A 27,789-nucleotide genomic window follows, 5' to 3' on the forward strand; every position below is an offset into this window, starting at 1 on the left:
CTAGATATAAAGATGTTATGCTATTTTCTTTCTATTTATAAATCTATTGTTAAAGCAGAATCCAAGTCATGACTTTTCCAAAGAGAAATTGAACTAGAAGGCATAAGGCTAAGCTTATAATAATAATTTTCTAATAGCACTATCTTGCTACATTTTATGTGGGTATTAGATTTAAAATGTGTATTCAAATTCAAACTCATGACATTGGTTTATTTCTTTGGTTTTATTAACATACGGACTCACTGTAAATCTGCATAAGAAGGAATCCTTTTTCAGGCTATCCCCCCAAAAAACATCCAGATATATTCTGCTGATCTGTATGTCACAATTTTTAGTCTTTCTTCCATACCATTTTTAAGATTCTATTGAAATGTGATGTTCAAGTGCTTTCTATGTTTTCTTTCCTAACTCTACAAGGCAAAATCTTACCAAAAAACCCTTTGCATTCTTCATCAAATAAATTAGCTACTGATTTCTGTAAGTTCTGTCTGACCCAGGTCTACTTTTTTTTACTGTACATACACCTTTTTTCCTTTGAAGCTCTTCTACTAGCTCATCAAGCTTTGTGCTACCATAGTTGAGATTTCGCATATTAGACAGCTAACTTAAATTGGAAACTTGAGTTATTTCTTCATTTATACTATTAACTTCCTTCTGAACTGAAGTTAAATTAGAAAGTTCCTTATATAGGTAAGCAATTTCTTTCTGTCTTTCCAGCAGATCCCCAACCAATCTTCCTATTCTTAATGTTAGCTCATCTATCATTGGCGCTAAATGTGCAAAATCCTTCCTTAAATTATACACTTTAGGTTTCAGGTCATTAGCAAAAACTACTGTTTTCAAAACTTTGGCTCTATCACTTTCCAAATCTAAAAGCTTATTTGATTGCCTATCGATATCAGCAGTTAGTTCAGACAATTTTGTTTTAATGAGTGTTAATTGTCTTTCATTTTCAGATGCAGAACTTTGTAGCTTTCTGGTCCTGTCTATGCTAGCTGTAAGAAGATTCCCTATACTCTGTACAGTAGTTTTTTCAGCTTTATCTATTTTATCTTCAATAGCATGCAGACTTTCTACTAATAAGTTCACATCTGCTTCCAGACCTGAAATGCGTCTGATATCGGTCTTCACAGCTGCAATCTTTACAGAAAAGTTCTTCATTACAAACGCCATAGTCTTCTCATATGTAATCACTGCATGAAACAGAGATGTTAAGTTTTGCTGGAGATCTTGTGCCCAAGTTAAGTTTTTAGACCATGTCTGCATAATGTCCATCTCCTCTTGCAGATGTTTCATTTGAGAAATCAGTTGAATGTCTTCTAGTTGTTCTACTAAGCTGACTGTCTTCTCACACTAGGATTGAAAAAAGTATTAAAATTTTATTGCAGCTGTACTTTCGCTTGCTAGTAAACACACAAATGGGAAGAGGAATAATATTCTGTTATCAAACATAAGCACAAAGTTAAACATTGTATATGCATTGTACTTCAGCTTTGCAACAAGAAGAGGAAGGTGGTATGGTACTATTTTAAGACCTTCAAAATTCAGTTTTTAGTCTATTAAGGTACTTTGGTAAAATAAGATTGAATAACTGGTAATTTAAAGCTTAATCTCCATCAGCAAGCATAAGAGGTAAATTCCTCCCACATGATGATTCTCAGGGGCTGTTTTGGTAAGAGCCTAAAGCAGCAGTAGTGCTGTACATTTTTATTGCAAACAAGCATTACAGAATAGAGAACAACTTTGATTTCCTGGAACCATTGAGCATGGAAGTTATTTGCATAGATGTGTAGTGCAAGTAGAATGCCTGCCACAAAGTAAGAAATTGTTTTCCTTTGAAAATATAAAACACTAGTAATAACTTGGGAGGTGAATCTGCTTCCAGTTGAAGTTGAACCCGATGAAGACAGAGGTCCTTTGCGTGGGTCGCGGCGCTCTGGGAGGAAATTTCTCTCCCAGTTTTTGACAATGTGCCGCTGAAAGCGGCGCACCAAGTCAGGAGCTTGGGAGTTCTACTGGAGCCTTCATTATCAATGGAGGCCCAGATAGCAGCCACTGCCAAGTCGGCGTTTTTTCATCTGAAACGGGCAAGGCAGTTGGCCCCCTTCCTAGAGCGTCAGGACCTAGCAACAGTGATCCATGCAACGGTCACCTCAAGATTAGATTACTGTAATGCCCTCTACATGAGGCTGCCTCTGTGCCGAACCCAGAAGCTGCAGCTGGTGCAGAACGCGGCGGCTAGGCTGTTATTGGGGCTCCCGAAGTGGGAGCACATACAGCCGGGGCTGCGTGGGCTGCACTGGCTGCCAGTTGTATACCAGGTTCGTTACAAAGTGCTGGTTATCACCTTTAAAGCCCTATATGATTGAGGACCTGCCTACCTGAAGGATTGTCTCTCCCCCAGAGAACCCCAGAGAGCACTGAGGTCAGTGGGGAAGAACCAACTGACTATCCCCGGGCCAAAGGAGGCAAAATTAAAGAACATTCGCACATGGGCCTTCTCCATTGCAGCTCCACACCTATGGGACCAGCTCCCGGAAGAAGTGCGGGTCCTGCGGAGCCTTGAACAGTTCCACAGGGCCTGCAAGACCATCCTTTTTAAGATGGCCTTTACCTAACCGAACGACTGATGGATTCACCTCAAATGACTCCACCATAATATTTACATCTAACGGAATAGCACCAGAAATGTTAATTTTAAAATTGGAATGTTTTTAGGTGAATGTGTTTTTAAAATTCATTGTGTAATTTACTGTATGGATTAAGATGTTGTTTGCTGCCCTGAGCCTGCTCCGGCTGGGAGGGCGGGATATAAATAAAATGTTGTTATTATTATTATTATATTATTATTATTATCTGAATTACTGTTGGCTTTTAGTTTTCTGCATGGCAACTGCTCTTTCTTGGTCTCTCTCTCTCTCCTCCTCCTGCCCCCCTTTTCAGTAGCTCTTTCCATATCAAATCAGTTTTGTACATGGTACGGTTAAAGTGGCAGAATTCCTACAGCTTTTTAAAAATGTATATTTTAGGTATTTGTAATAGTTGTTCATCTTTTTCCGACTTAACCTTTATCCAACTGTCATAAAAACTATTGCTTATCTGGGAAGAGGAGTCCTGGCAAATGGGATGGGAGATGGTGGTTGTAGTACTTTCCCTAATGTATTATCTGTGGGTTGTTTTTTATGAGAATGGAAATAAGGCTGCTTTAGAAATGTTGATATAAAACATCCACCATTTTGACTTTATAACATCACTAAAGAGTATGTGATTGCTGTCTATAATAGTATAACTTTGATCCTAAATGCTTACCCAGAAGTGTGGCAGGAAGACACTAGCAGGAGAGCTTACACTCTCACACTATTTCAAATTCTCATTTTAACCACTGTTGCCCTACAAGAGTAGACCCTCTTCTTAGGATCCGGCTTCCAGCCTGTCCCCCAGCTGTGACCTGAACCCATCCCAGCTTGATTAAACCCCTGCATTTTGGGGTTAAGCAAGGGGAGTTCCATGCTGAACAATAGTCTGGTGTCCCACTGTTTTACATGTATGTTTGAGGATGCCTATCCTGATCTAGTCAGGTGATGGGGAAAATCAAAAGATCATTTGCGCAATATTTTGACCAGTTGGTTTTAGTAAAAAGTACTGCCGCTGTTTTGGGAATATTTAGACTAGTGGTTTCTTTTGTCCATGGATATGTCATCTGTTTCTGTATCAAATCATTCACCATTTAGCTGTGATACTAAGCAATAGCTTAATTAGGTTGCCTTTAAAATCAGATATGAAGTCACCAAAGTTAATACCATGGCCATCATTTGGAAGGACTAAAGGCCACCATCATTTGTGTAGTACTAAGCAGGTGGAGTTAGTTTTCTACCCCAGCCTTCAGTACCTGAAGGGAGTCTTGGAGCGGCTTACAATAACCTTCCCTTCCTCTCCCCACAACAAAACAGTCTTGTGAGGTAGGTGGGCTGAAAAAGCTCTGAGAGAAATGTGACTCACAGAAGGTCACCCAACTGGCTGCATGTGGAAGAGGAGTGGGGAATCAAAGATTCCCAGATTACAGTCTCTCGCTCTTAACCACTATACCACGCTGGCTCTTTCAGTTGTCTAGGCCACGGGTGGCCAAACTTGCTTAACATAAAAGCCACATAGAATAAATGTCAAATAAATGAAAGCTGCAAGAAAGGAAGGAAATAGATGAGGAGGGAGAGAGAGGTGGAAGAAAGCAATTTTAACTTGAAATGCTTTCTCCAAACCACTGGCTGGTTTGGCGAAGTGATTTAAAGAGAGAAATGCCTTCTAGCTGGCCATTAGGGCGGTGGGGGCTTCAAGACCAACACAATATGTGTGAAAGAGCCACATGTTGATCCCAAGCTGCAGTTTGGCCAACCCTGGTCTAGGCTATTAGATGAACTAAATATGCCTAGAAGGCAATTTTAATTACCTTCTGCATAACCTGGATAATCAATGGGCTTATGTAATTAATAACACCAACAATGTCTAACATGCCTGAAGTTTACTGCGTATTTTCAAGGCTCAATTAAATGACGAGCCCTTGAAGAGCTGTAGCATCCTGCTGGTTTTAAGAATCTGAGGCTCTTTTTCTTTAAATTAAGAAAAAGAGCTTAAACAGTAACACCAACTATGTAATCAGATATCTTGTAGAAGCCTTGTGCTGAGTAAATGGTGCAATATGTTTTTGTATCCCCCAAAGTTAAGATACAAACTACTACAAAACTTGTTTTTCTAAAAACACCACTCACTAAAACAGGGTTTTTGGGGAAGGGTTTTTTAAAAAAAGTTTACCTGTCCAACTGTCAGTTTCATTCTAAATTATGGCATTGGGCTTGGGTCAACAGGATTGGAGTTGGACTGTATATACTTAGAAACATTACCACACAACTTAGTCTACCCCACAGAGGTGTTGCAAGGATAAAAGAAAGGAGTCTGATATATACTAACCTGAACTCTTTGAAAGAAAGCTGTCAGAAAAAAAATAAAGTCCTACAGAATGAAACTACAAAGTTTAAAACTAGTACGCAAAATGGCAAGCCATTTTGAAAACTGGGCAATACCCATTGTTGATATACAACCGCCGTTTGCTTTCTGGTGTCCTTTTCTCATAGATGGAGAGAGATCTCTCACGACTGGATTATTATCTGGCTACATTTGTATTGTATTAACTGCACATTGTATTGTATTAACTACATTTGTATTGTATTAACTGTACATTTTCTTTAAAGAACAGTTTTGTTTCCATTGACACATCTAAAGCATAAAAGAAGCAAATGAACTTTATCTAAAGAAACTGCACAGTGGTAGCTCAACAAATTAATGGCCAGTAATAATAATAGGAGAAAGTTTAGGAAAAAGCACTATGGATTGCCAATAAACACTAAATTACAGAACATATCCAGACTTCCGGAGGTGGGTGGCTCCCGACAGATGCCAAAGGTATCTGCTCCAAGGTTTTTCTGAGTTTTTAAAGTTTTAACAAGCTCTTATCCAGCATAAGACAAGCTAATTTTATGTACTGTGATACTGGGCGTCTGAAGTCCCCTTTTTATCTTTTCTCCTTTCTCCTCTGCTTGAGTTGGAACAATTAGTAAACTGACTGCCCAACTGCCGAGAGAGATTTTTACTGACTCTGAAACTCTCAGAACAGGTGTGAATACGACTGAATATTTCTACCTGATTTTTTTTTTACTTCTGCCCTTTTCAGTCCAGACACAGTATTTTAAAACAGCTTGGTATCACAGTTTTAAGTTTTAATCTGACCGGCAGCTCCTTCAGAAGAGGGAATTTATGGCTTCAGCCAAGGCAGCTTAGAGCTGAGCATGGAGTCAAGTAACTATCTAGCTGGAAGAATGGTATTTTACAGTTTGATTTAAACTCCTGCAGCATATTGCCAGCTAGTTTGTGGCACTATATTGACTTTTACTGGTTTTATGATGAAAATTTGTACCAGACAGGATGAAGAACTCTCCCCACTCCTCTCAAAACAATCAAGAATTGATGATTACTATTTACCCCAAATTCCTACCTCAAACCGCTTTGCTGTGCTAGAGAGCCAGGGTGAGCTGCCAGAAGATTTGGATACTGCTGCATCTGGTGGTTTGATGTTTGGGGAGGAGCCAGAGTGTGGCCCAGAGGAGGGGAATCCTGCAGTGCAGGATAATGAATGGGAGAAGGTATCTTTGGAAGAAGCTACAGACCCTCCTGCTAGAACAGTGCACCACACTTGTAAAATGCTACAAATGCTGTATAATAAGATAGTCTCTCAGTGACCAGGTCAGAACTCTAGTTGACTGTAAGTGTGCTGTTGTCAGCAAAGATGCTCCTAACGAGCACAGTAAGCAGGTTGAACCCAAGAAGGGGAATCAAAAACATGGTCCTGTCTGTATACATGGACTTGGCCTTTAATCAGGCTAGCCTAAAGCCTGATAACTATGAAAAAACCCTCCAACTAGTGCTGCGGCCCTCCTAAATTTGCCTAAACATTTGCCCCTATAGGGGCAGTACACCTAACTGGAACACCAGATTGGCAGCCAGAAAACATCTGAAGCACTAATGGGTGACGACTGGAGGTGGGCAATCTAACGGACCTGGAAGTTTTACCCAGAGTGAATCGGATTAACAGAGTTCTCCTGACCTTTAATACCCCATATATTCCACCTCTCTTATTGAAGAACAAAAGGTTTCTTAGATCAAGAGACATTTTTCCAACTCGGGTCTTTGAGAATGGAATGTTGAAACCTCTCTTTTCAAGGGAAAGTGCTCTAGATTCCCAGCTCTAACCACAAAATATACCTTCACGTTATGGAGATACAGCTAAGGCTATAGCTAAGGAAGCCACCCTCATTAACAAAACCAATTCAAACATTATCCTTCCAAAGTTGGCATGGGATGAAGATGTTGATGAAATTCAGAAAATGTTTATTGAACTACCTGACTATGAACAGAGTGGAATGACTTATAGTTTGGGGGACATGCTGGCTAAGCTTAGAATGAAGAGCCAACAGACCATGGCCCCACCCTACATTGTGACAGTGATGAAAATGGATATTAACTGTGTCTCCCCCCCCCCTTTCTACTCCAATGCCTCCCCTGGTAGTTCAGGATATTGTGCCAACTAGAACACAACACTGCCCCATGGAGAATGAGCCAGTGATTAATGAGTACCCTCATAAGGATATAGGCTGTAAAGCCCTGAGGAATGGTAGTGTATTCCTTGATGAGAACAAGATACTTAATGAGATAATGGAAACGATGACTGAGCAATGAGCCAGCAATCTCTAACCTTAACATTGTCTCATGGAACATTGCTGCTGATCCCACCTTTAAAAGCTTCCTTACAAGATTTGATGTGATCTTACTCCAAGAAACCTGGGCTTGTTCTGAAATTTCTCTGGAGGGATTTAGGGCCCACTCTTTATGTGCTTTGGGCGCCCCCAAGCTAGCTTGGCCATGCTTTGGTCCAATAACTTAAATTGGGAATTTTGCCCTTTAAGTGATTGTGGTCACCTAGGTCAATCGTATACTGAAGAGTGCAGGGAAATCCTTAATAGTACCAGTAATTAAAATCTACCTGCCGCCATATGCAGCAAAGGAACCCCTGTCCTTTGATAGATAGATAGATAGATAGATAGATAGATAGATAGATAGATAGATAGATAGATAGATAGATAGATAGATAGATAATTTTTTTTTTTTATTTATATCCCGCCCTCCCCGCCGGAGCAGGCTCAGGGCGGCTAACAACATCATTCAATTTCCCTTATACAAAAGACAAGGTTACATTAACATTAAACATTAAACAATTCTGATAAGTTTAAAATCACTTAATTAAATTGATAAAAGTGCTGGGAGAGGCTCTTTACGTATTTAGAGGAGTTACAAGCAGAAATATCCAATCTCGAACTTTCTGATTGCTGGTGATTTTAATGCTAGGGTGGGTCAGAACAGTACAGAAAAAGTTGGGAAGCTGGGATTTGACTCCGATATTGATACCCCTATTTGCTTTTCTGAACCAAGGCTCTCAAAAGACCAAACATTTAATGACGCTGGTGTCTACCTTGCCTAATTCTGTCTAAGGTTCAATCTTGTTATCCTGAATGGATTGCACCCTTATGATTCCCCTGGTGAATTTACACTTGCCTCACCCTGGGGTTGTAGTGTGATTGATTACATGTCAATTTCACCAGCCCTGAGGGATGAGATGGGCATTTGCTATCTCTGGATGCACTGAAAGTGACCATTTCGCATTGACCCTGGAGTTAGATACTTCTGCTATCCCCCCGAAGAGTGGTTGCTTGAGTGTGAAAAGTGGTAGTGTGTTATCTAAGCTACCCAGGGTCATTTGGACACAGAAGGCAGCAGAAATGACTCCTAGTCTCCTAGACCCCAGCACTCTAGATAAGTTTGTAGCTCTACTGGAGACCACACCATCAGAGTGGATCTTGCCATATGATAAGTTTGTAAATGAACTTTCTGGGATCATGAAGTTGCATGCAAAGCAACAACAGGGTATCAGGGAAGCCTCTACATGCGGTTGGTTTTATAAAGAATGTCAGGTGATGAAGAGCCACTTACGTAACATTTACCATCACTATAGGGAGTCAAATTTAGTGCATCTCCCACTGGAATACTTTGAATTTAAAAAGGTCTTACACAAACTTTATAAGGATAAGCAGAAAAATTCTCTGCTTAAAAGCTGGGGACCCCTCCTGCAGGCCACAGTTAACAATGACTCAAGGGAATTCTGGTCCCTGGTAGCCAATTCAAGGGGAAGAAACGGTGCAGAAAATAGCTTAATCATAGCTGATTGTTGGTATAAGCATTTTACAATGATTTTTCAGAAGACCAGGTGCAATCCTGAAGAGGAATTTGACTTCTGCCTGGATGATTGTCCAATTTGGGCTCCAGTGCAGGTTGAGGAGATTGCATCTCTAATTGCAGCACTTAAATTGGGAAAAGCCCTTGGGCCCAATGCTATTCCCCATGAGGCTATCAAGGCTTTTTCACAATGGTGGGCCCCTTTCCTAGCAGCCCTTTCTACAGCCATAGATAAGTCTGGCGTAACACCAGAAGAATGGAAGAATGCTATTTTAGTCCCCATCTTTTAAAAAAGAGACCCTCAGCTCCCAAATAATTATAGACCAATCAGTCTCTTATCCATCATGGGGATGTTGTATGCCAGTCACTTGGCCAGTAAACTTAAATCTTGGATGCTAGACCAGTTAATCCTGGGGCTGGAGCAAATTGGCTTTTGTTAGGGTAAATCAACCCTGGGCCATTGTGCAGTCCTTAGCCATCAAGTAAATAAATATAGGAAAGGAAAAGGACCTAAATTATACACAGCCTTCATAGATCTTAAGCTTTTGATTCAGTGCACAGAGACATTCTGTGGAAGAAACTAAGCAATATGGGGACTGATAAGCACTTGCTTCTCCTGATTAAAAAAACTTTACTCTGAAACCACTTGCCAGGTTAGATGCTCGAAAGATGGAGACCTAACTTCTAAGACTACAATTACAGTGGGTGTCAAGCAAGGCTGTATTTTGACCCCTATGTTCAATCTTTTTAAAAATAATTTGGCACCCTTTATGAGCTGTGTTAACGGACATTACCCCAAATTAGGAAAGAGTTGGGATGAAAAAGATGCTAATGCATTTTTTAGTTTATTGTGATAAGAACAAGCTTTTCCTGAATTTTGATATGTCCAAAATTGTGTTCGGTCAGAGTTGGAAGCCCTCCAAATGGACTATACGAGGAAACCCCACTGAATAGGTGAAGAGCTTCAGATATCTTGGTATTCATTTCCACTACAATGCTAATTGGGCCACTCATATTAAGGAAGTAGTAAGATCTGTGAATGGCAGTGAACTCGCAATCTTCCATTTTTTCTATACTAAAGGGAACCAGTTTATACCTGCTGTTCTTAAAGTGTTCAACTATAAAATATGTGCCAACTATTATATGGTGCCCCAATCCGGATTTCCACCTTAATGAAATGGTCGAAAGAGTCCAATCCAAATTTCTTAGGAAAATTTTAGGGCTTCCAGCTTGTGTACCTTATGTGGCAATATGCCTTGAGACAAACCAGAGACGTTTAGCCACAAAGGCATGAATTTCAACTTTCAAATTTTGGCTGCGTCAGAATGGGCCTAATAGTCTCATTGTACATATGCTGCATAAATCTTATCTGATTGGCTGACCCACGTTGAAGAGAAAATCACATCGATGGGGCTTAGCATCAATGATCTGACCCTTTTTTCAGAGAAGCATGCTTTTGTCATGATAAAACAGAGATTAATTGACATGGACATTCAAGACCTTAGAAGTCTTGCTTCTGGGCGTTGCTCTCCCATGCAATGGGGAATTCCTTTTAGTGGTTCACTTACAGAGTATTTTTCTTGTTTTATTGACCCCCATATTCGAAGGGCGTTTGTTGGTCCATTTTAATGTGCTTCCTTCTGCCGTGTTATATAGGTTTAAAAAAAATAAAATTCTTCAATAGGCTATGTCCCTGTGGGCTGAAGGAACAAACTATGTACTTTTACCCTGTTGATTCTACTGTGATTTACGTGCATCTTACCTGGATCCTATATTGCAATCCCTGGAGGGTAAATCTGATGAAAGCAAGACAGTAAGTTTACTAGCCTCAAAACGAGGCTGAAACCATCGAAGTGGCGGCAAACTTCCTTTACTGTGCTTATAAGAGAAGTCTGTTTAGAACAGGGGTGTCAAACTCTGGGGCCACATCTGACACAAATGGGACTTTGTGGGGCCGGGCCATGAGTGTCATAAAATATAATGCCAGGTAGTGGAATATAAACTTTATAAACCAATTGAAGATTTTTTTAAAAACTTAAAATGCAAACATGCTTAAAACGCTTCCAATAATAATTTAAAAAAAAAAAAAACCCTCTTCCAATAGTTTAAATTGGAAAGATGGGGGACTAGTGGAATTTGGCAATGCAATTTTAAAAATAAAACATCAAAAAAAGCACAAGGGTCTGACTCTGTGGAAACAATGAAATGGCATTGTAAACATCTCCCCACCAGTCTACTCAGATTGGCAAAGCCTTTCCAGTATAATATCCCCCTTGGCTGTGGGTTCCCACATTAAAGTACTCACTAGATTAGGTCCATTCAGGAGAGAGAAGCTGGCTGAAAACATCAACCTTCCTTTGCAAGGACACAACTACAGCAAGCATGGACAGCTAAAAATGTAACCATCTCCACTCCATTTGAAACCATTGCAGAGTACAAAGCTGCAAGGAAAATGTGGAATGAATCTTAAAATCCACCCCACATTTTCCTTGCAGCAGCCAGCAAAGAAAGGCAGAAAGAGCCCAGGATTCAGCCTGCAAGCTTCAAAGGGTGTTTCAAAGAGTCTTTGAAGCTCCCAGGCTGAAACTGAAAGGGACTCAGTCTGGGAGCTTCAAAGGGTAAGGACAGGAGGAGGAGGGGGGAGAAAAGAGCCCCGTGGGCCTGATCAAAGCCTTGGGAGGGCTGTTTGACACCCCATCTTAGAATGTTTAATTAAGCACCTTTTTTCCTGCTTCCTTTATTTGATACTGTTGTTGTTATGCCAATAAAGGTTCTGTGACTATGTGAGAACATATCCAGAAAATATAGTTTTAAAATAAAACTGAATATTTAAATAACAATTCTTAAAATTCCTTAATTTTTGTCTGAATTACTTAAATTTATAAATATGCACATGACTTTTTAAAAGATTACATTGGATTTTCCTTTTGTATAGTGTTCAGATCAAAGGGAAACACCCAGCCATAACTTTTCACTCTTGGGGACTAAAATCACTCCATACCATTCACAGGTTGGCAGTTGTCTAAATGTTATTTTGTTATCTCTGCTGTAGATTCTGTAACAGCATGAATTTTTAAAAACAAAATGTTTCCTTCTGCAGTTTTAATCAGCTGTTCTTATACTGTATGCCTTCAAGAGCTTTTTGTATGTTCATTATTTCAAGTTTGGCTTTCACCATTTCATCTTCTGCATTAAACACCTTCACAGACATGTCTTCCATCATTTTCCCTATACCAATCAGATCACTTGATAATTTAACCACTGAGTAAACAGCACTTTCTATTACTGGTAAATGGGCCTTGCATTCTTCCACTTTGGGCTCATAATCTGCAAGCTTCTGTCTCAAATCACTATTTCTGGCTAAAAGATTATTCCACTTTTCTGCCACTTCATTAGCTGACTCTGCATCAGCTTGCAGCCGCTGTTCAATTTTAGATAAATCCGCTTCTTCCTGCCTGTTTAACATTTTAACGTTTCTTATTGTACTGTCTTCCAGATCTGTTAATCTCTCAGAAAGGGATTTTATTTTTGAATCTACTGCATTGATTTGGGAGGTTACTTCATTGTGTAAAAACTTGGCTTCTGATCTCAGACTACTAGTATTTGTATTCATTTCATCAAGACTTCTTTTCCAGGAGACTGTGACATTCTGGAATTTCTCATTCACTCTATTAAACTTTTCAGAAAGTGTCTGTTTGCTGTTTAGAATGTCAGGGAGGATGTTACGAAGGCTGGCCACTTCCTGTTCAAGCTTGGTCATCACGGAGACAGACGCAGAGGCCTCCTGCAGGACTTCCAAAGACGACTCAAGCTGCATTTGTAACACAAACAATGTCCATCTCTACTTAATACAGAGATTTTCTTACATGGCATTTCTTCTTGTGTAATATATTTCTTCCAAATACTGTCTTTTTAAATTTCAATCCAAATGATTGACTTTGTTCTATTATAAACCAATCGGCTAATTTATCCCAATCCATTTTTATTTAGTTTGTAAAGCCCCTATAATACAATACTCATCCTAGATCATGAAAAGTACTTCAAGCACTAGCACCATATCTGGAACAGACAATTCAGAGTGGAGTATTCCCACCCCACTGACTCCATGGTAGGATTTTATTTACCATTCTATTATTTACCTTTCTAGTGTGAAAATGCTGTTTTGTTGAACACAAGAGTCTATAAAAGACTGATCTGATTAGCTTTACTAGAAGTAAAACTCACGATGTTAAACAGAGCTTCATGTGCTTGGATTGTACTTTTGAGCCAAGCCCCAAGCATGTCAATTGAAAAGCAAGTTCCACTGAGTCCAATGGACATATCACGAGGTGTGCTCAAATTCTTACTTAAAATATTTATGCATCTACCTTCCTGCCTAAGTAGATACCAACCTATGTCAATTACTTTAAGAGATTAAAGCTGTACTACAATGTCTTTAAGGGTGGAGATGTATGGCTTTAAAAGGGGTTTATGTAGATGGAACAGAGGTTCATCAATGGATAGTAGCCGTGATGAATAAAGGGAACCTCTCTATATAAAGGCAGCAAACCTCTGAATACCAGTACTAACAAGACAACATCTAAGCCTCTATGCCCTGTTGGCCCTCTAGAGTAACTGGCTGGATGTTTGTGAAAGTTTGCTGGAGTAGATGGATCACTGGTGTGATCAAACAGACAATACTAATGTTTAACTCTACATATGCTTGTAAGTTTTATTGACTACAATACTTTTTGAGGGGGGGGGGTTAACTGTCTGTGAGTTGGATGAGAGGAGACTAAGGGTGCAGCCACACCTCACATTAAAAGCGTGTGTGTAGCACTCAAATTTGAACAGCTGAATATTGATTCGATGCAGGGCCATTCAGACGAGCATCCAAGAATGCGACTCATTCTGTTGTTGAGCGTTCAGACATCCAATACTATCACGCTCTTTTCTTGGAGCATGCGTGATCAGGTGGTGATTTCTGGGAGGGGGGGGTCCACTGAACATGTGCCCAACTGTTTGGAGGTGGGAAATCAAACATTACTTCAGAGGGGGGGGGGGAGTTTCCAGAAATCCTCCACGTTGAAAAAAAGATTTTTTTTCCTGTTCTAAATAGTGGGATAGCGTTTCCCCCACACACACACACACCTCCAATCCTGTGTTGATTGGAGAAGCAGAAGCGTCACCTCAGATTCCCGGATGATCTGGCAATGCACATGTCTGCTGGGGCTTTTTTATTTTTTAAAAAAGGTGAGAGGCAGTATCGCGCGTGAGCTGTCCAAACAGGAAAAAGCCGATCTTGTGCAGCTTTTTTGAAAAAGGACTGGACTTTATGTGCTGTCAAATTAATGCGCCATTGAGGCGTAGCAAGCCGGGATGACCCTGGATGATGCTCGAATGCCAGATGTGGATGTCTGAACGAACACATTTACGGTAATCTGTCAGCAAGACGGAGCTGTATCACCACTAATGGTACGTCTGGCTGCACCCTAGGGTTGCCAAATCCAATTAAAGAAATATCTGGAGACTTTTGGGGTGGAGCCAGGAGACATTGGGGTGGAGCCAAAAGCAAGGATGTGACAAGCATAATTGAACTCCAAAGGGAGTTCTGGCCATCACATTTAAAGGGACCGCACATCTTTTTAAATGCCTTCCTTCCATAGGAAGTAAAGGATAGGGGCACCTTCTTTTGGGGCTCATAGAACAGGACCCCCTAGTCCAAACTGTTTGAAACTTGGAGGGTATTTTGGGAGGAGGCACTGAATGCTATACTGAAAATTTGGTGCATCTACCTCAAAATGCAGCCCCCCCAGTGCCCAGATGCCAGCGGATCAATTCTCCATTATTTCCTATGGGAATAAATCTTGATATTGAATAACAGAGTTCCCAGCAGACATTTCCCTCCCCTCGCTTTCTGATGACCTTGAGGTGGGGGGAGGGCCTCCAAACCGGGGGATCCCCTGCCACCACCTGGGGATTGGCAACACTAGAGGAGACTATCAAACTTTAGGTAGGCCTTGACCTAGTCTCCTCATTCCCCCCTCCCCTTCTATCTGTAACCAGTAATCTGAAGGCGACTCCCTATAGAGGACAGGAAATCCCTCAAGGTTAGAGGAGATCTGCTCCAGAATGCTGCACTAGAGAGACAGCCAGTTCCTGAGCAGGAACTGCTGTTTATAATATTGAGCTCTGAGTGGGAAGTCAGTCAGTCAGTCATCGGTTTGAGCTTGATACAGAGCCCTGCTCCAAGGCCAGAGTCAGCAGCCATTTTAGGAAATATATTTGACCAGCTTACCGAAGAGTAACTAAGTAAGGTGCCTGCCCTTCATACCATCTAGATGGGGCATGAGTTTACAGTAGGGAGAGAGATGGAGTGTTTTTGCCTATGTTATTTTATTACTTCTGTTCACTTCTGATATGCCTGTAAACAGTTGTGCATTTTAAATTTTTTAACTGTTGAAGGAGTAGCGTCACTCTGTACCACATAGTTCCTCCAACTTCTTGGAAACACTAGGAGAGGGTCACGGAATCCTTAGGAAGGAGCAAAGCAGTAAAATGGCCAGTTGCCAACTCTCCAGGGGAACACCAAAGATCCTTGGGAAGCCCTGAGGTGGGTTCCTGGTGGTGTAGGAAGGAACTTAGGAGGCAGTCCCACCTAACCAGAGCCCAAGACAGGGACAGTGGTGACAGCAATACCCTGAGGCAGTGGAGTGGAACTTTCAGGTCTGAATCCCAGAAGGGGTAGGCAGAGCCAGGGCCCACCAGCTGACACAGGCCCAGTCTGCCTCAGCATGGATTCTATCCATTCTGCTATGGGTGAAACCACCTACTGTCTTTTCCAGAGGTTCAAACACCGGTGCAAGGGTAACAGGATCATAAGTCTTTTCACATTAGAAACTAACTTCTGAGTAAGTAAGATCTGTAAAGTAGACTGGTTCCATAAACAGTACCATAAATCTACATCACAACTCAGAAAACCAATTTTTCTACCAACTGCATAATAGCAATTAATCAGCTCTTAATTCATGTAGCTTACTATAAAACACGTTTAAATATGTATCTAGTTAAGCGCTCAACTAATTCACACAGAGTATTAAAATAAACAGGTATAGTAGAATTATACAGAACCTAATTTCTACTACAATTTTGATTAACTTAATAAATCTTATGATATAGCTAAAGCATATTCATAGATGAACAGTTCCATACACCCTTCACCGCCATTCAGTTCAATACAATTGAGGGCTTTTTTGTGGCAGTACTCCCTGGTATTTCTTTTCACAAAATAAGCTGTGATGCAATCAATGTTTTTATTAGACAATGTTTAATTATACAATGAATTATTATGTAAATTCATAGGAATCTTTTATTAATACATTGGCTGCAATTTATCAGTTTTGTATTACCAATTTCAGTTTAGTGTACAACTAGCTTTTCTGCTGACACAAGATTGTGAAAGGGCTGGCCCCATTTACATCTATAAAAGGCTACACAAGGGATTGTGGGATTCATGTGGATTATAAATCATGCGGAACATGGCTGCAGTGGGGAGGGTGTTGGATGGCATCATCCTGCCTCTTGCAACAGCAGAAAAGCTGGTAGAAGCCAGCCCTCTGTGTAAAAAAGATTTATGTTGACAGGCAGAATATATGGAGCTGCAGGTGGAAGGAAAAAAGTCAAGAAATTTGACAGGCACAGAAGCACTTGGCTTGTATATGTGGCCTTTACATTCCATCCAATGCATTGGAGATGATTTTCCAAACAATAAAACAATGGTTACAAAGAAACCCCGCAATAGTAAGCATATTGAAAAATCTGTTGAGATGTTATGACTCATTGCAACTTAAACTCTTTCAGCTTTCTAGTTTGCAGAAAGGAGTGATAATATATAAAATGTATTTCCCCAACTTTATTTTGAATCTAGCAAAATATTTTTGCAAGCATAATCCCTCAACTAGAATACTCAAGGTTCTCAGGGCAGGTAAACTGAATTGGCTGTCTAAGTCTATCCTGTAGATTTTAGAAAAGAACCTCCCAAATAACACAAAATGATATTGAAATGTTGTGAGTTATTACCTTTGTGGACATTAGTTCAATTTTATTTTCCATATCCTGAAACATCATAGCTTCTTGTGTCAATAAATGGTACTTTTCCTCTACAGCAGCAAGCTGAGCTGACTGCTGAAAAAGAAACCTGACAAATACACAAAAACAAAATCAGTTACATATAGGGCAAGAATTAAGAGTTTCACCAAAAATTATCAGAGAGACCTTTAGCCATCCAAGGAGACCTCACTGTCACTTAACATGGTGGAAACTATATGGAGGTAGCATTCCATCACAACAGAAATGAAAGAAAAGTTAGTGCCACTGGCTTTTAGCATTGCAGGGGAGAAAATCCTGCAGAAGGTCCCCTTGTTATAAAAGGATCTCAAAAAATCTTCTTACAGCAGTTGCTTTATGATCTGATTGAACAGACCATATTCATGTGCAGAACTACTTATAATCAGAATCTGATTTCAGAGAAATGCTTACTTTGAGGCACAAATGGCAACAACTGACATTCATAAGGCAACTTATACAATTAAAGCAAATCATATGCATAATGTCCTGCTCCTCAAGCTTCATCAGTATCTCCACAGCAGAATCCTATGTAAAATACATGGGGGAATTTTGTTTTTACCAGTTTAATCCTAGATAAAAAACATTCAGATTTGTGCCTACACTGGCATTTAGATAAGATGCCCTATCCTTCCCCTTCACTTATTCCAAAATATATGCAACTGTCTCTCTCTTCTTTTCAGAAATATCTATGTATCTAGTTGTTATTTGACATTACATAGTAGCCACAACAAATATTCTTAAAATATGCTGTCAGTTTGTTTATTTTGTTTTTTAATCCATTTGAGCCAAGCTGTAAATCTGGAAGAGCCAGATTTGAATCCCTGCTCTGTCTTGGAAGTTTGCTGGACGTCCTTGGGCCAGTCATGCAAACTCAGTTTAACCTACCTCAGAAGGGTCGAATGCTGTAATCTACTTTGGAGAGAAAAGTGTAATAACTGCACCTCTGTCTCTGCAACTGTAGAGAGTGTATGTAGAAAATTGACTAGACACACGAGTTGCCCTCTGTTCTGCATTAACTTTCCTATATCTTGTCCTCGTTCTCCCAGCTTCTCAGTCACTTAACATGTTATCTGGAACTATCATGCTTTATTCTGGCAATGGTTATCCTAATATTCTGCTATGCCCTGCACAGGTGAGTGCTGTTGATCAGTATCACATAAATATAAAACCAATTAATATACCAGAACACAACAAAATTCAAGTAAAAATTTCAGAATAAAATAATCTGAGGCCTACAACATAAAGCTGACACCCTGTAAGTGTTTCTGGGGAGTTAGGCCATGGTTTGGTTGTAACCAGAGAAAAGGCCCAGTCTCTGGTAACCACTCACAACATTTCAGAAGCAGAGAGACCTGGATGTTGGCAAATGAGCAGATTCACAGGCGAATAGGCAAACCTTCAATACAATATAGTAGTTACCATAATTAAATGTAGATGAACAGGGTTCTTCGCAACAAAACCTGGCATTAAAAAAAAAAGTATGAGCAGATATTTAAACAAGACAGCTAAACAATACTGACCAAGAATTAAGCTATTATTTTGAAAACTAGGAATCTTTTTTTGTTTTAATAAGGGACACCTTTTTAGTGATTTGAACATACCTTTTTTATTAGAATAAGCCATTGTAAATATTTGCAATCATTTCTGTTGACCATAATTTTATTATTGCTATTGTATTGGCGTTTCATGAACGCTATTTTAAAATTACACAAGCAAAATATTGTTTCAGACTACTTCCCAGAGACACAGGTTCAAGCTTCCTGTAATTTTGTTTACCATGTTAAGCTGACACAGGCTGTAAGAGACAGACAGCTTGCAGCTGTTAGTGCATCCGCCCAAAAAGATCTTGGACTATGGGTACTCTCCAAATCCGACTGTTTGTCCAGTTTTTGTTGATCTTCATTTGGTTTGACTGAAATGGTTTTTCTCCTTTGCTTGATTTCAGACATATTAACGATGATAGAACACCTGCACAAAATGAGCAGAACCCCCCCCCCCCCCCAGCCTGTTAATTCAAAAAATACTGTCATTCCCGCAGACCAGCCCACAGCACGTTTACTTGGAAGTCAGTTCAATATGATCACTGCTCTTAAACAGCACGTAAGATTGCAACGAAACTCTAGAAAATTCTGCGGTCCCACCTACTTCCTGAACGACAGACATGAATAAGAGCTATTGCCCGTTACCCTACTGGCTTCTATGGTTTTGACTTCCTTAGAATTTTTCAAAGGCCCAACACATCTCTCAGTAACCTAATAAGTGTGTTCTGGATCACAAAGGCGCACGTGCTGTTTTCCAAACACGCCTGCAATCCAATCCAAAACCCTCTCCCTTCTGCGCTCTCCACTGTAGCATCTCCGTTACCTTAAGCTAAGATGCCAGCTCCCCGCTGATAAACTTTTACTTCAGCCCCGCGCTTCTCCTGCAGCGTTCAAGCCTATACAATAGCTCGCCACGTCAGGCGCATGCCCAGCGAGTCGCTCCTCCTTCCTTCGCGATGCTTATTCTATGAAGGCTGTAGAAGCAAGGAGGCGGGCTCCTGCATAGTGCGTGTGGCTCAGAAGATGGAGTGTGGTTTTTGCTCAGGGGATACTACAGGAGATAGTGCCTCTCTTGAGAAGCTTGCCTCTTGTCTTGCCTAGCGCAGGGAAAGAAAACGTGGTCGTTAATTCAGTGGCTGGGAGAAGGGTTTTTCAGAGCCGAATATTGTTGGCGGGAGCAAAAATATTCCGAGTTGAAAACAAATCAGCCAGTATCATAATGCCCCTGTATAAATCGATGGTGCGGTCTCATTTTTAATACTGTGTACAATTCTGGTCACTGCACCTCAAAAAAGATATAGCATTGGGAAAAGTGCAGAAAAGGGCAACTAGAATGATTAAAGAGTTGGAACTCTTTCCCTATGAAGAAAGGTTAAAACGCTTGGGGCTCTTTAGTTTGGAGAAACGTCAACTGCGGAGTGACATGATAGAGGTTTACAAGATTATGCATGGGATAGAGAAGGCGTATTGTTGGAACTCTCTGTCTGGGGCAGTTATGCTCTATTCTTGGTGCTTGGGGGGGCACAGTGGAAGGGCTTCTAGCCCCACTTGTGAACCTCCTGATGGCACTTGGGGGGGGGGGGTTGTTGTTTTTTTTTGGGGGGGGGGTTGACCCCTGTGTGACACAGAATTTTGGACTGGATGGGCCATTGGCCTGATCCAACATGGCTTCTCTTATATTCTTATGCATAGAACCTGCATCCTCTTTGCTGTTTCCCGCAAGTAACCTGAGGCAAGACTGACTGAGTGGAGAGGGGTTAGACTGTGAGGGACAGAAATCTTTTTAAAGTGAATGCTTATGGTTAGCTAGAAGAGGAGGAGAAGCTAACCAGGAGGGAAATTAATACAGATGTGGTAGTTTTAAGCATGTTGGGCAGTGTGGCATAGAAAGGCAGGTTGTGTCATTTGTGCATAACAGAACATGGAATTTTATTTGCATGTTTTAATAAAACTGTCTTGCCGTCTCCAGATCAGCCTTTTACAAAGTCTGGTCTTGGAAAGTACATAAGAGTGTTAGCAGCCTCCTTGTGTGAGACTGGTCCAAACAGGCTTTGGCTCCATTGCTGCTTCAGGCAGCCCCTGTCATCCAGTTAGGTAGGGCAGTAGTTTCTGTTCCCTAAAGAGGTGTGGATACTGCATAGGTAGCCAGCAAGCTGCAGAAACCTGCCTTATGGCCTGAGTGTACTGAACAGCAAAGTTTTGCACTTGCACAGTTCAGAACCAACTCTAATTGTGGAACTGCTGGAGAGCCAGAGTGGTGTTACAAAAGTCAAGACTAGGATCCAGGGAGGAGACCCAGATTCATATCCCCATTGGGCCCTAGAAGCTTGCTGGATGACCTTAGACCAGTCACACCTCATTGTGACAAAACGGAGGGGAGAACAATATTTCCTCTGGGAGCTTAAACCAGGTGGTGTCTGGTTTAGGACTAAATCAATTCAAAATCAATAATTTTTGCATGTGCAGGATTATAAATCTAGCACTAGATTTTAAATAAATCAGGTTTTGTTATTGGTTTTATTATTTAGAGTTTTTAAATGATTGGCTTCTTTGATTTTTATTGTTTTTGTAATGTTTTATTTATATTGTAAGCCATCTTGCATTCTACAAGGGAGAAAGGTGGCTAATAAATGTTTAAAATAAGTAAAATAAACAGATCGTGACCACTTTGTAAAATCAACTTTGTGTTTTGCCCTTTCTCCTGGCCCTGATACCAGCAACTGAGTAAGAGCAACTAAGGCTGCAGTCATACAAGTGACATAGAAATCAGTCCTGCTGAATGCAGTGCACTTACTTTTGAGTAAGCATTCATAGGATTGTGGTATCAACTCAGCAAACACAGCAGCAGGAGCACTGGAATTGGTTGAACCGAACAGCACCATGCCATTCCAGCCTACCTTCCTAGATGGTTCCCATTAATGCTTGGAAATAAATCACATTGTATTCTATAAGGCTTCCTCCCAGATTAATGTGTGCAGAGGCTGCCCTTTGACTGTTTCTTTTTATTTAAAAAAAACTGGTCTGCCCTTGACATTCAGGAAATCTAGGTTTTTCCTGTCTCTTTTTTCTGTGGGCTCATAGACATTCTAGAAGGAAAAAGAAGAGGTAGATCAGTGAATTTTAATGGTGATAAATGTAAAGCTCTGCATTTAGGTAGGAAAAATAAAATGCATCATTATAGGATGGGGGAGACTTGTCCTGGCAGTAGTATGTGTAAAAAGGATCTAGGAGACCATACACTGAACATGAGTCAGCAGTGTGATACAGTAGCTAAAAAGGCAAATGTGATTCAGGGCTGTATCAAAAGTATCATGCAAAGTGGCATTATTGCTTTACTCTGCTCTGGTTAGACTTCACCTAGACTATTGTGTTCCATTTTGGGCATCACAATTTAAGAAGGTTATAGACCTAGGGAGGCCAAACTGTGGTTCTTTCACACATATTGTACGACTCTCAAAGCTCCAACCAGCCCATTGGCTGGCTTGGAGAATGCATTTAAAGTTAAAGTTGCTTTTTTTCCACCTCTCTATCCCTCCCCCATCTATTTGCTTTCCTTCTGTCTTGTGGCTCTCAAACATCTGATGTTCATTTCTGGTGGCTCTCAATCATCTGATGTTTATTCTATGTGACTCTTACATTAAGCAAGTTTGGCCACCCTGGTATAGACAAACTGAAACATATCCAGAGGAGGGCAACAAAGATGGTGAGGGGGTCTGGAGACCAAGTTCTATGAGGAAAGGTAGAAGGAGCTGGGTATGTTTAGCCAGAAGAGGAGACAGCTGAGAGGTGATATGATAATGCTGATTGGGGAGGGACAGTGGCTCAGTGGTAGAGCATCTGCTTGGTAAGCAGAAGGTCCCAGGTTCAATCCCCGGCATCTCCAACTAAAAAGGGTCCAGATGATAGGTGTGAAAAACCTTAGCTTGAGTCTCTGGAGAGCCACTGCCAGTCTGAGTAGACAATACTGACTTTGATGGACCAAGGGTCTGATTCAGTATAAGGCAGTTTGTTGGAATCTTTTTATCATCTGCTACCAACATGTTAGGAAATACATGTTAAATTCAGAGGTTTGGAGTGGCAGTAATTGGAGTCGAGGCTTAAGCTTAGCAAAAGAAATAAAGTTTACTAGAAAACATCAGGATAGGGTACTTGGGATAAAACAGAAAACAATCTAGCTTACCAGCTAGTCCATCTATGTCTGACTACATGGCTAAGTTCTTTGTCTTCACCTTTCTTCTCCCCAAAAAGCATCTCGTCAGGAAGAAGAGCAATAAAACTTGCATACAAGATCAAAGCATTTCACACCTAACATCCTCTCTGACCAATGTTGTGTTCACAACTTTCGCAGGCAAAGTAAGAACCATCCCACAATTGAGTTTAGGTCACAATACATCACTTCCTCTATCAGGTAAACAAACAGTTAACTATATAATGGCTGGAATGTACATAGCTTGTATTCCAACACAGTTTCATACGTTCATATGTTCATAAGCATCTTCAGGTACTTAAAGGGGTGGCATATAGCATGGTGCAGAGTTCTTGTCCCAGAAGGTTGAACCAGAACCAACAGGCAGGCATGTAGCCAGGATTTTTCCAGTCAGGGGGCATTGGGGAAACGGGGGGTGGGCTGACAACATTAAAAAAATCCCCCCAGCTCCTCCATGTCACACCCTGGCCTCATTGCCCTTTCTTCCCCCTCCCAATGTCTTACTTTTTCTCCCCTTTTGTCAGTTGCCTGGGCTTTTAAAGGACCAAGAGCTTCCAGCAGCTTCTTCCATCTCCCTTCTTCAGAACCATGGGGAAAACCTTTTGTGGGGGGAGGAGGATTGCCATGTTTTGGTTTCTCCTTCTGGAAGGATGCAGGAATGGGGCTAAGGTGGAAGACAAAAGAAGGTGGGGTAAAGGAGAAAAGCATCTGGAACTTCTGCTTCCTCTTTGAAGAAAACTTGAGGGGAGCTAGAAAAAAAGAAAAGTAAGTTTTCCAAGTCCCCCATGGTTTCCTCACTCCCAAATTCTGGTGTTCCTTTGCAATGTGGCTCTCTTGCCTTCCTCCCTCCCCCCCCCTCCCAGCAAGGGAAGAGTTCAAGCCTCCCTGACCTCCCTTGTAGTCTTGCAGCAGACCCCCTGGTTCCAATCCACTGCTGGAATCAACCTAGGTTTTCTCTCACACCCAACTGCAAAAGGAGCACAGAGTAAACTCTTGGGTTGCAAATGTTTCAAGAGGCTGAGCAGGAGGAGAGAAGACCTAGGATGGATCTTCCTGCTTTCGCTGCCTCTCGCCCTCCCATCCTGCTTGGCTGAACAGGAGGGAGAGAGAGGTAGGGCCAACAGGCTGGGTCTCCATGCTTTTGCAGCCAGCTTTAAAGCCAGCTGCTAGAAGCAGGAAGTCCCACTGCAGCCACCTCTTGTCCTACTCAGGTCAGGGGTCTCTGCTGGAAGTCAGGACAGGGCCCCAGAGTCCTCCCTGTAGCTACGGGCCTGCCAACAGGTTGAAATTAAATCACAAGAGGTTTTGTCTAAACACTTGGAAGAACATCCTAACAGAGCTGTTCCTCAGTGGATCAGGCTTCAAGAGGTGGTGAGGTCTCTTTCTTTGGAGGCTTTTAAACGGAGGCTAGATGGCCAACTGACAGCATGCTGATTCTTTGAATTTAGGCAGTTCATGAGAGGAGGGATGGGAAGGATTGCATCAGTGCTTTGTACTTGTGACCCTTTCTTACATGCCCAGGGAAATCCTGATTGCCACTTTGGAGTCAGGAAGCAATTTTTCTCCAGGTCGCTTCAGCCAGGGATCCTGGAGGGGTTTTTTTGCCTTCTTCTGGGAATGCAGCAGGGGCCCTGGGGGTGTGCATCAGGGGAGGTATTTGTGAATTTCCTGCATTGTGCAGGATGTTGGACTAGATGTCCTTGGAAGTCCCTTTGAATAAAGAATCATAGAGTTGGAAGGGACCTCTAGGGTCATCTAGTCCAACCCCCTGCAAAATGCAGGAAACTCACAAACACCTCCCCCTAAATTCATAGGATTTTCATTGCTGTCAGATGGCCATCTAGCCTCTGTTTAAAAACCTCCAAGGAAGGAGAGCCCACCACCTCCCAAGGAAGCCTGTTCCACTGAGGAACTGCGCTGTCAGGAAGTTCTTCGTAATGTTGAGCCAGAAACTCTTTTGATTTAATTTCAACCCATTTGTTCTGGTCCTACCTTCTGGGGCCACAAAAAACAATTCCACACCATCCTCTATAAGACAGCCCTTCAAGTACTTGAAGATGGTGATCATATCACCTCTCAGCCACCTCCTCTCCAGGCTAAACATCTCCAGCTCCTTCAACCTTTCTTCATAGGACTTGGTATCCAAACCCCTCACCATCTTTGTCGGCCTCCTCTGAACCCATTCCGGCTTGTCTATATTCTTCTTAAAATGTGGTGCTCAAAGCTGAACACAATACTCCAGGTGAGGTCTTACCAGAGCAGAGTAAAGCGATACCATCACATCACATGATCTGGACACTATACTATATAACACTGTTATTCCACTTAACATAGAAAAGAGGAATGGAAGGAAATGGTTAATTTATGCATATTCCTACTGTTTTGGGGATCATTGATCTGAACAGTCCTATTTCTCCCACTTTTCAAAACCTGTGACTTTCTTTCTAAAAACTGCTTTTGAGCTTGACTGCTAAAACCACAAATTCCAGTTTTTGAGCATTAAGGAGATTTTGCTGATGTAAGCAGGCCCAGTGCTAGAGGTTCTGGCGCCCCTAGGCTGAGGCCTGTTCCCCTGCCCCCCATCTCTTCTCACCGGAAGTGATGTCATCAGGGTGCGCTTGCTTTGCATGAGTGCTCAGCCTGGCCCTCCCCTGCTTCAAAGGGAGCCAGCTGGCTCCCTTTGAAGCAGAGGTAGGCCAGCCTGAGTACTCGGAAGCATCATCGGCCGCATGCACTTTGGGCGCAGGGAGGCGGGTGCGGGGAAGTGAACGGCAGTAGGCGCTGGAAGGCAGATGGCAGTGGGCATAGGAAGACAAAGGGCAGTGGATGTGGGGAAACAGAGGGCAGCGGGCGTGGGGAGAGGGCGTGCCTCATGGTGCCACTAGGCTAAGTGGCGCCTGAAGCAGCTGCCTACTTGGCCTACTCCCATGTAAGAATATCACAATTAAAAAAAAACGATTCAGACTTCAACAAAATCAACTCTAGCCTACTTTAGTTTCTATATTCTTTGTTTACAGAATAAACTTACTCCCCTCTGCCAAGGTGAGGTATGTAAATGAAGAGGTAGATTATGGGGGTTTCTGTTTTGCTTCAAGCTGTAACAGTGTCTTGAATTTTGCGTTCTCCACTGGACAAGGTTACAATCAATGTTGAAAAGGTACAACAGCTACATTCTTAATATTCCAGGTACCCCCCAGGATTTGCTTGTAATTTCTCATCTGTAGCTGCAGAGGGAGTTAAAGTGCTTTCAGACAAAGGTGGATGATGAAGCAGTTAATGCAAGACCTGTATGTATATGAGATTATTCACAATTTGTATGAATATGAGTATTTAGGATGTTTATGAAATCGTATGAGATGGTGGTGAAGGCTGTGAAGAGGGAATTCTACTCAGCCTCCATTGTGTCAGCTAATTCTTACCCAGCACAATTGTTTAGGGTGATCAGGTCTTTTTTTTTTTGGTAAAACAATTTTATTAGTAACATATGGTAATAAATCTGTATCTATATCTTACATCTTTAAAAATTTCTTTTATCTACCCCATATATTACTTTCCACCCACCCCTTCCCCTGTTACTTGACTCCCACCAGTGTTATTTACTTTAAAAAAAATTAAAGGTACCCTTAACTATTAAAACAAGAATTTATATTCTTCTTCTTTTTAAAACTTAATTATTATCAAAAATTGTCCAATGTCCTTTTATTTTCCACTCTTTTTCTATATATCTTCTAAACTTTTTCCACTCCGTCTTAAAAACTTCTAAATCATAGTCTCTTAATATTCTTGTTAATTTGTCCATTTCACTCCATGTCATAACTTTTATAATCCAATCCCATTTCTTTGGTATTTTTTCTTGCTTCCACAATTGCGCATACAATGTCCTAGCAGCTGAAAGCAAGTACCAGATTAAAGTTCTATCTTCTTTTGGAAATGTTTCCATTTGTAATCCCAATAAGAAAGTCTTTGCAACTTTCATTACTTTATATCCCAATATCCTAGAAATTTCTTGTTGAATCATTTGCCAACACTGTTTTGCTCTTTCACAAGTCCACCACATATGGTAGAAAGAACCTTCATGCTTTTTACATTTCCAACATCTGTCTGGCATCTTGTTATTCATCTTTGCTAATTTTTTAGGAGTCATATAACATCTATACATCATCTTAAAACAGTTTTCTTTAATACTTTGAAATGTTGAAAGTTTCATAGAGTTGTTCCACAAATATTCTTAAGTTTCCATCTGTATTTCTTTATTTACATTAATTGCCCATAGGGTGATCAGGTCTTTAACATCCCTCACAGAGAGGGATCCAAACAGACATTAAAATTGGCTATTAACTCAGAGGCATTTATGAGCTTTTTTGCAGACAAAGTATTGACATTCCACCGTGACTTACCTGCCATTTTTTATACAGTTTGTGAACTTGAGGTCTCTTGGCCGCCTTTGGATTAAGTTTGTGACCTTTTCAACCTGCTCTCTTCTTCTAATGTTGACAGGGTCCTGAGGCTGTTTGGCTGTATGTGTGCCTGCTTGACTCACATCCCTCATGGCTGGTCAAGGCCAGTGATGAGAGGATTCAAGGTCCTATGGTGGATATCATCAACCTGTCCTTGGAGACAGAAATGTTTCTGTAGGATCTCAGGGAGCAGGCCTCATTTTGGGCAGGAACTCACAAGAGCGGAGCTCCAGAACCTCTAAATTTTATTGTGCTCTTTCTTTCTCTCCTCCCTCCCCAAATACTTGCTTCTGGGCTCCATTGTTCAAACCCACTGTGAGAATTTTGCTGAACTCTTAAGATCTGACAAACTTTCTAATATTTTACACATCAAAAATGGAGAATAACCAAAATATATAAAGTAGACAGATGGAAATTTTCCTCGTGCCACTGTGACCACACAGGAAAAAGTAATTTAAAAAGTATGATGGGAGTAAGGTTTTATTATGGCAGTTATAATTCAAGATTTTAAAGTAGATGCTGAGCTGATATAATTTAGTACACTTTCCAGTGATGTCAGGGGTTTGTGGCATATGCACATGAATTATGCAGTTGAATTGTGCTAATGAGCTCCGGCACCTCTTTTTCTACGAAATTACCCCTG

The 27,789-nt window shown here is 41.1% G+C and overlaps 1 protein-coding gene across 2 annotated transcripts; it reads right to left on the bottom strand.

Annotated features, from left to right (window-relative positions):
• Positions 1-204: 204 nt before the first annotated feature.
• On the bottom strand, positions 205-19,432 carry IKBIP (IKBKB interacting protein). 2 transcript variants are annotated; one of them, XM_060245224.1, is made up of 4 exons: positions 19,306-19,432; positions 18,718-18,909; positions 16,894-17,011; positions 205-1,353 (listed from the first exon to the last, which is right to left on the bottom strand). In XM_060245224.1, the coding sequence occupies exons 2-4, from the start codon at positions 18,888-18,890 to the stop codon at positions 601-603; spliced, it is 1,044 nt and encodes a 347-aa protein (XP_060101207.1). In that variant the 5' UTR covers positions 18,891-18,909; positions 19,306-19,432; the 3' UTR covers positions 205-600. The 2 variants fall into 2 exon arrangements, with proteins under 2 accessions (XP_060101207.1, XP_060101208.1); XM_060245225.1 differs by lacking the exon at positions 205-1,353 and adding an exon at positions 11,693-12,646.
• Between the last annotated feature and the right edge of the window lie 8,357 nt (positions 19,433-27,789).

Source organism: Heteronotia binoei, chromosome 8 (assembly GCF_032191835.1).
Source record: "Heteronotia binoei isolate CCM8104 ecotype False Entrance Well chromosome 8, APGP_CSIRO_Hbin_v1, whole genome shotgun sequence".
Lineage (NCBI taxonomy): Eukaryota > Metazoa > Chordata > Lepidosauria > Squamata > Gekkonidae > Heteronotia > Heteronotia binoei.

Bases quoted from the DNA above. Each gene is read 5' to 3' on its own strand.
- IKBIP (XM_060245224.1), bottom strand. From the start codon at position 18,890: ATGTCTGAAATCAAGCAAAGGAGAAAAACCATTTCAGTCAAACCAAAT. The intron at 17,012-18,717 runs GTAAACAAAATT...TGTATTTGTCAG, and splicing joins GCCTGTGTCAGCTTAACATG to GTTTCTTTTTCAGCAGTCAG. The intron at 1,354-16,893 runs GTAATAACTCAC...TTTCAATCCTAG, and splicing joins TTGAACTAATGTCCACAAAG to TGTGAGAAGACAGTCAGCTT.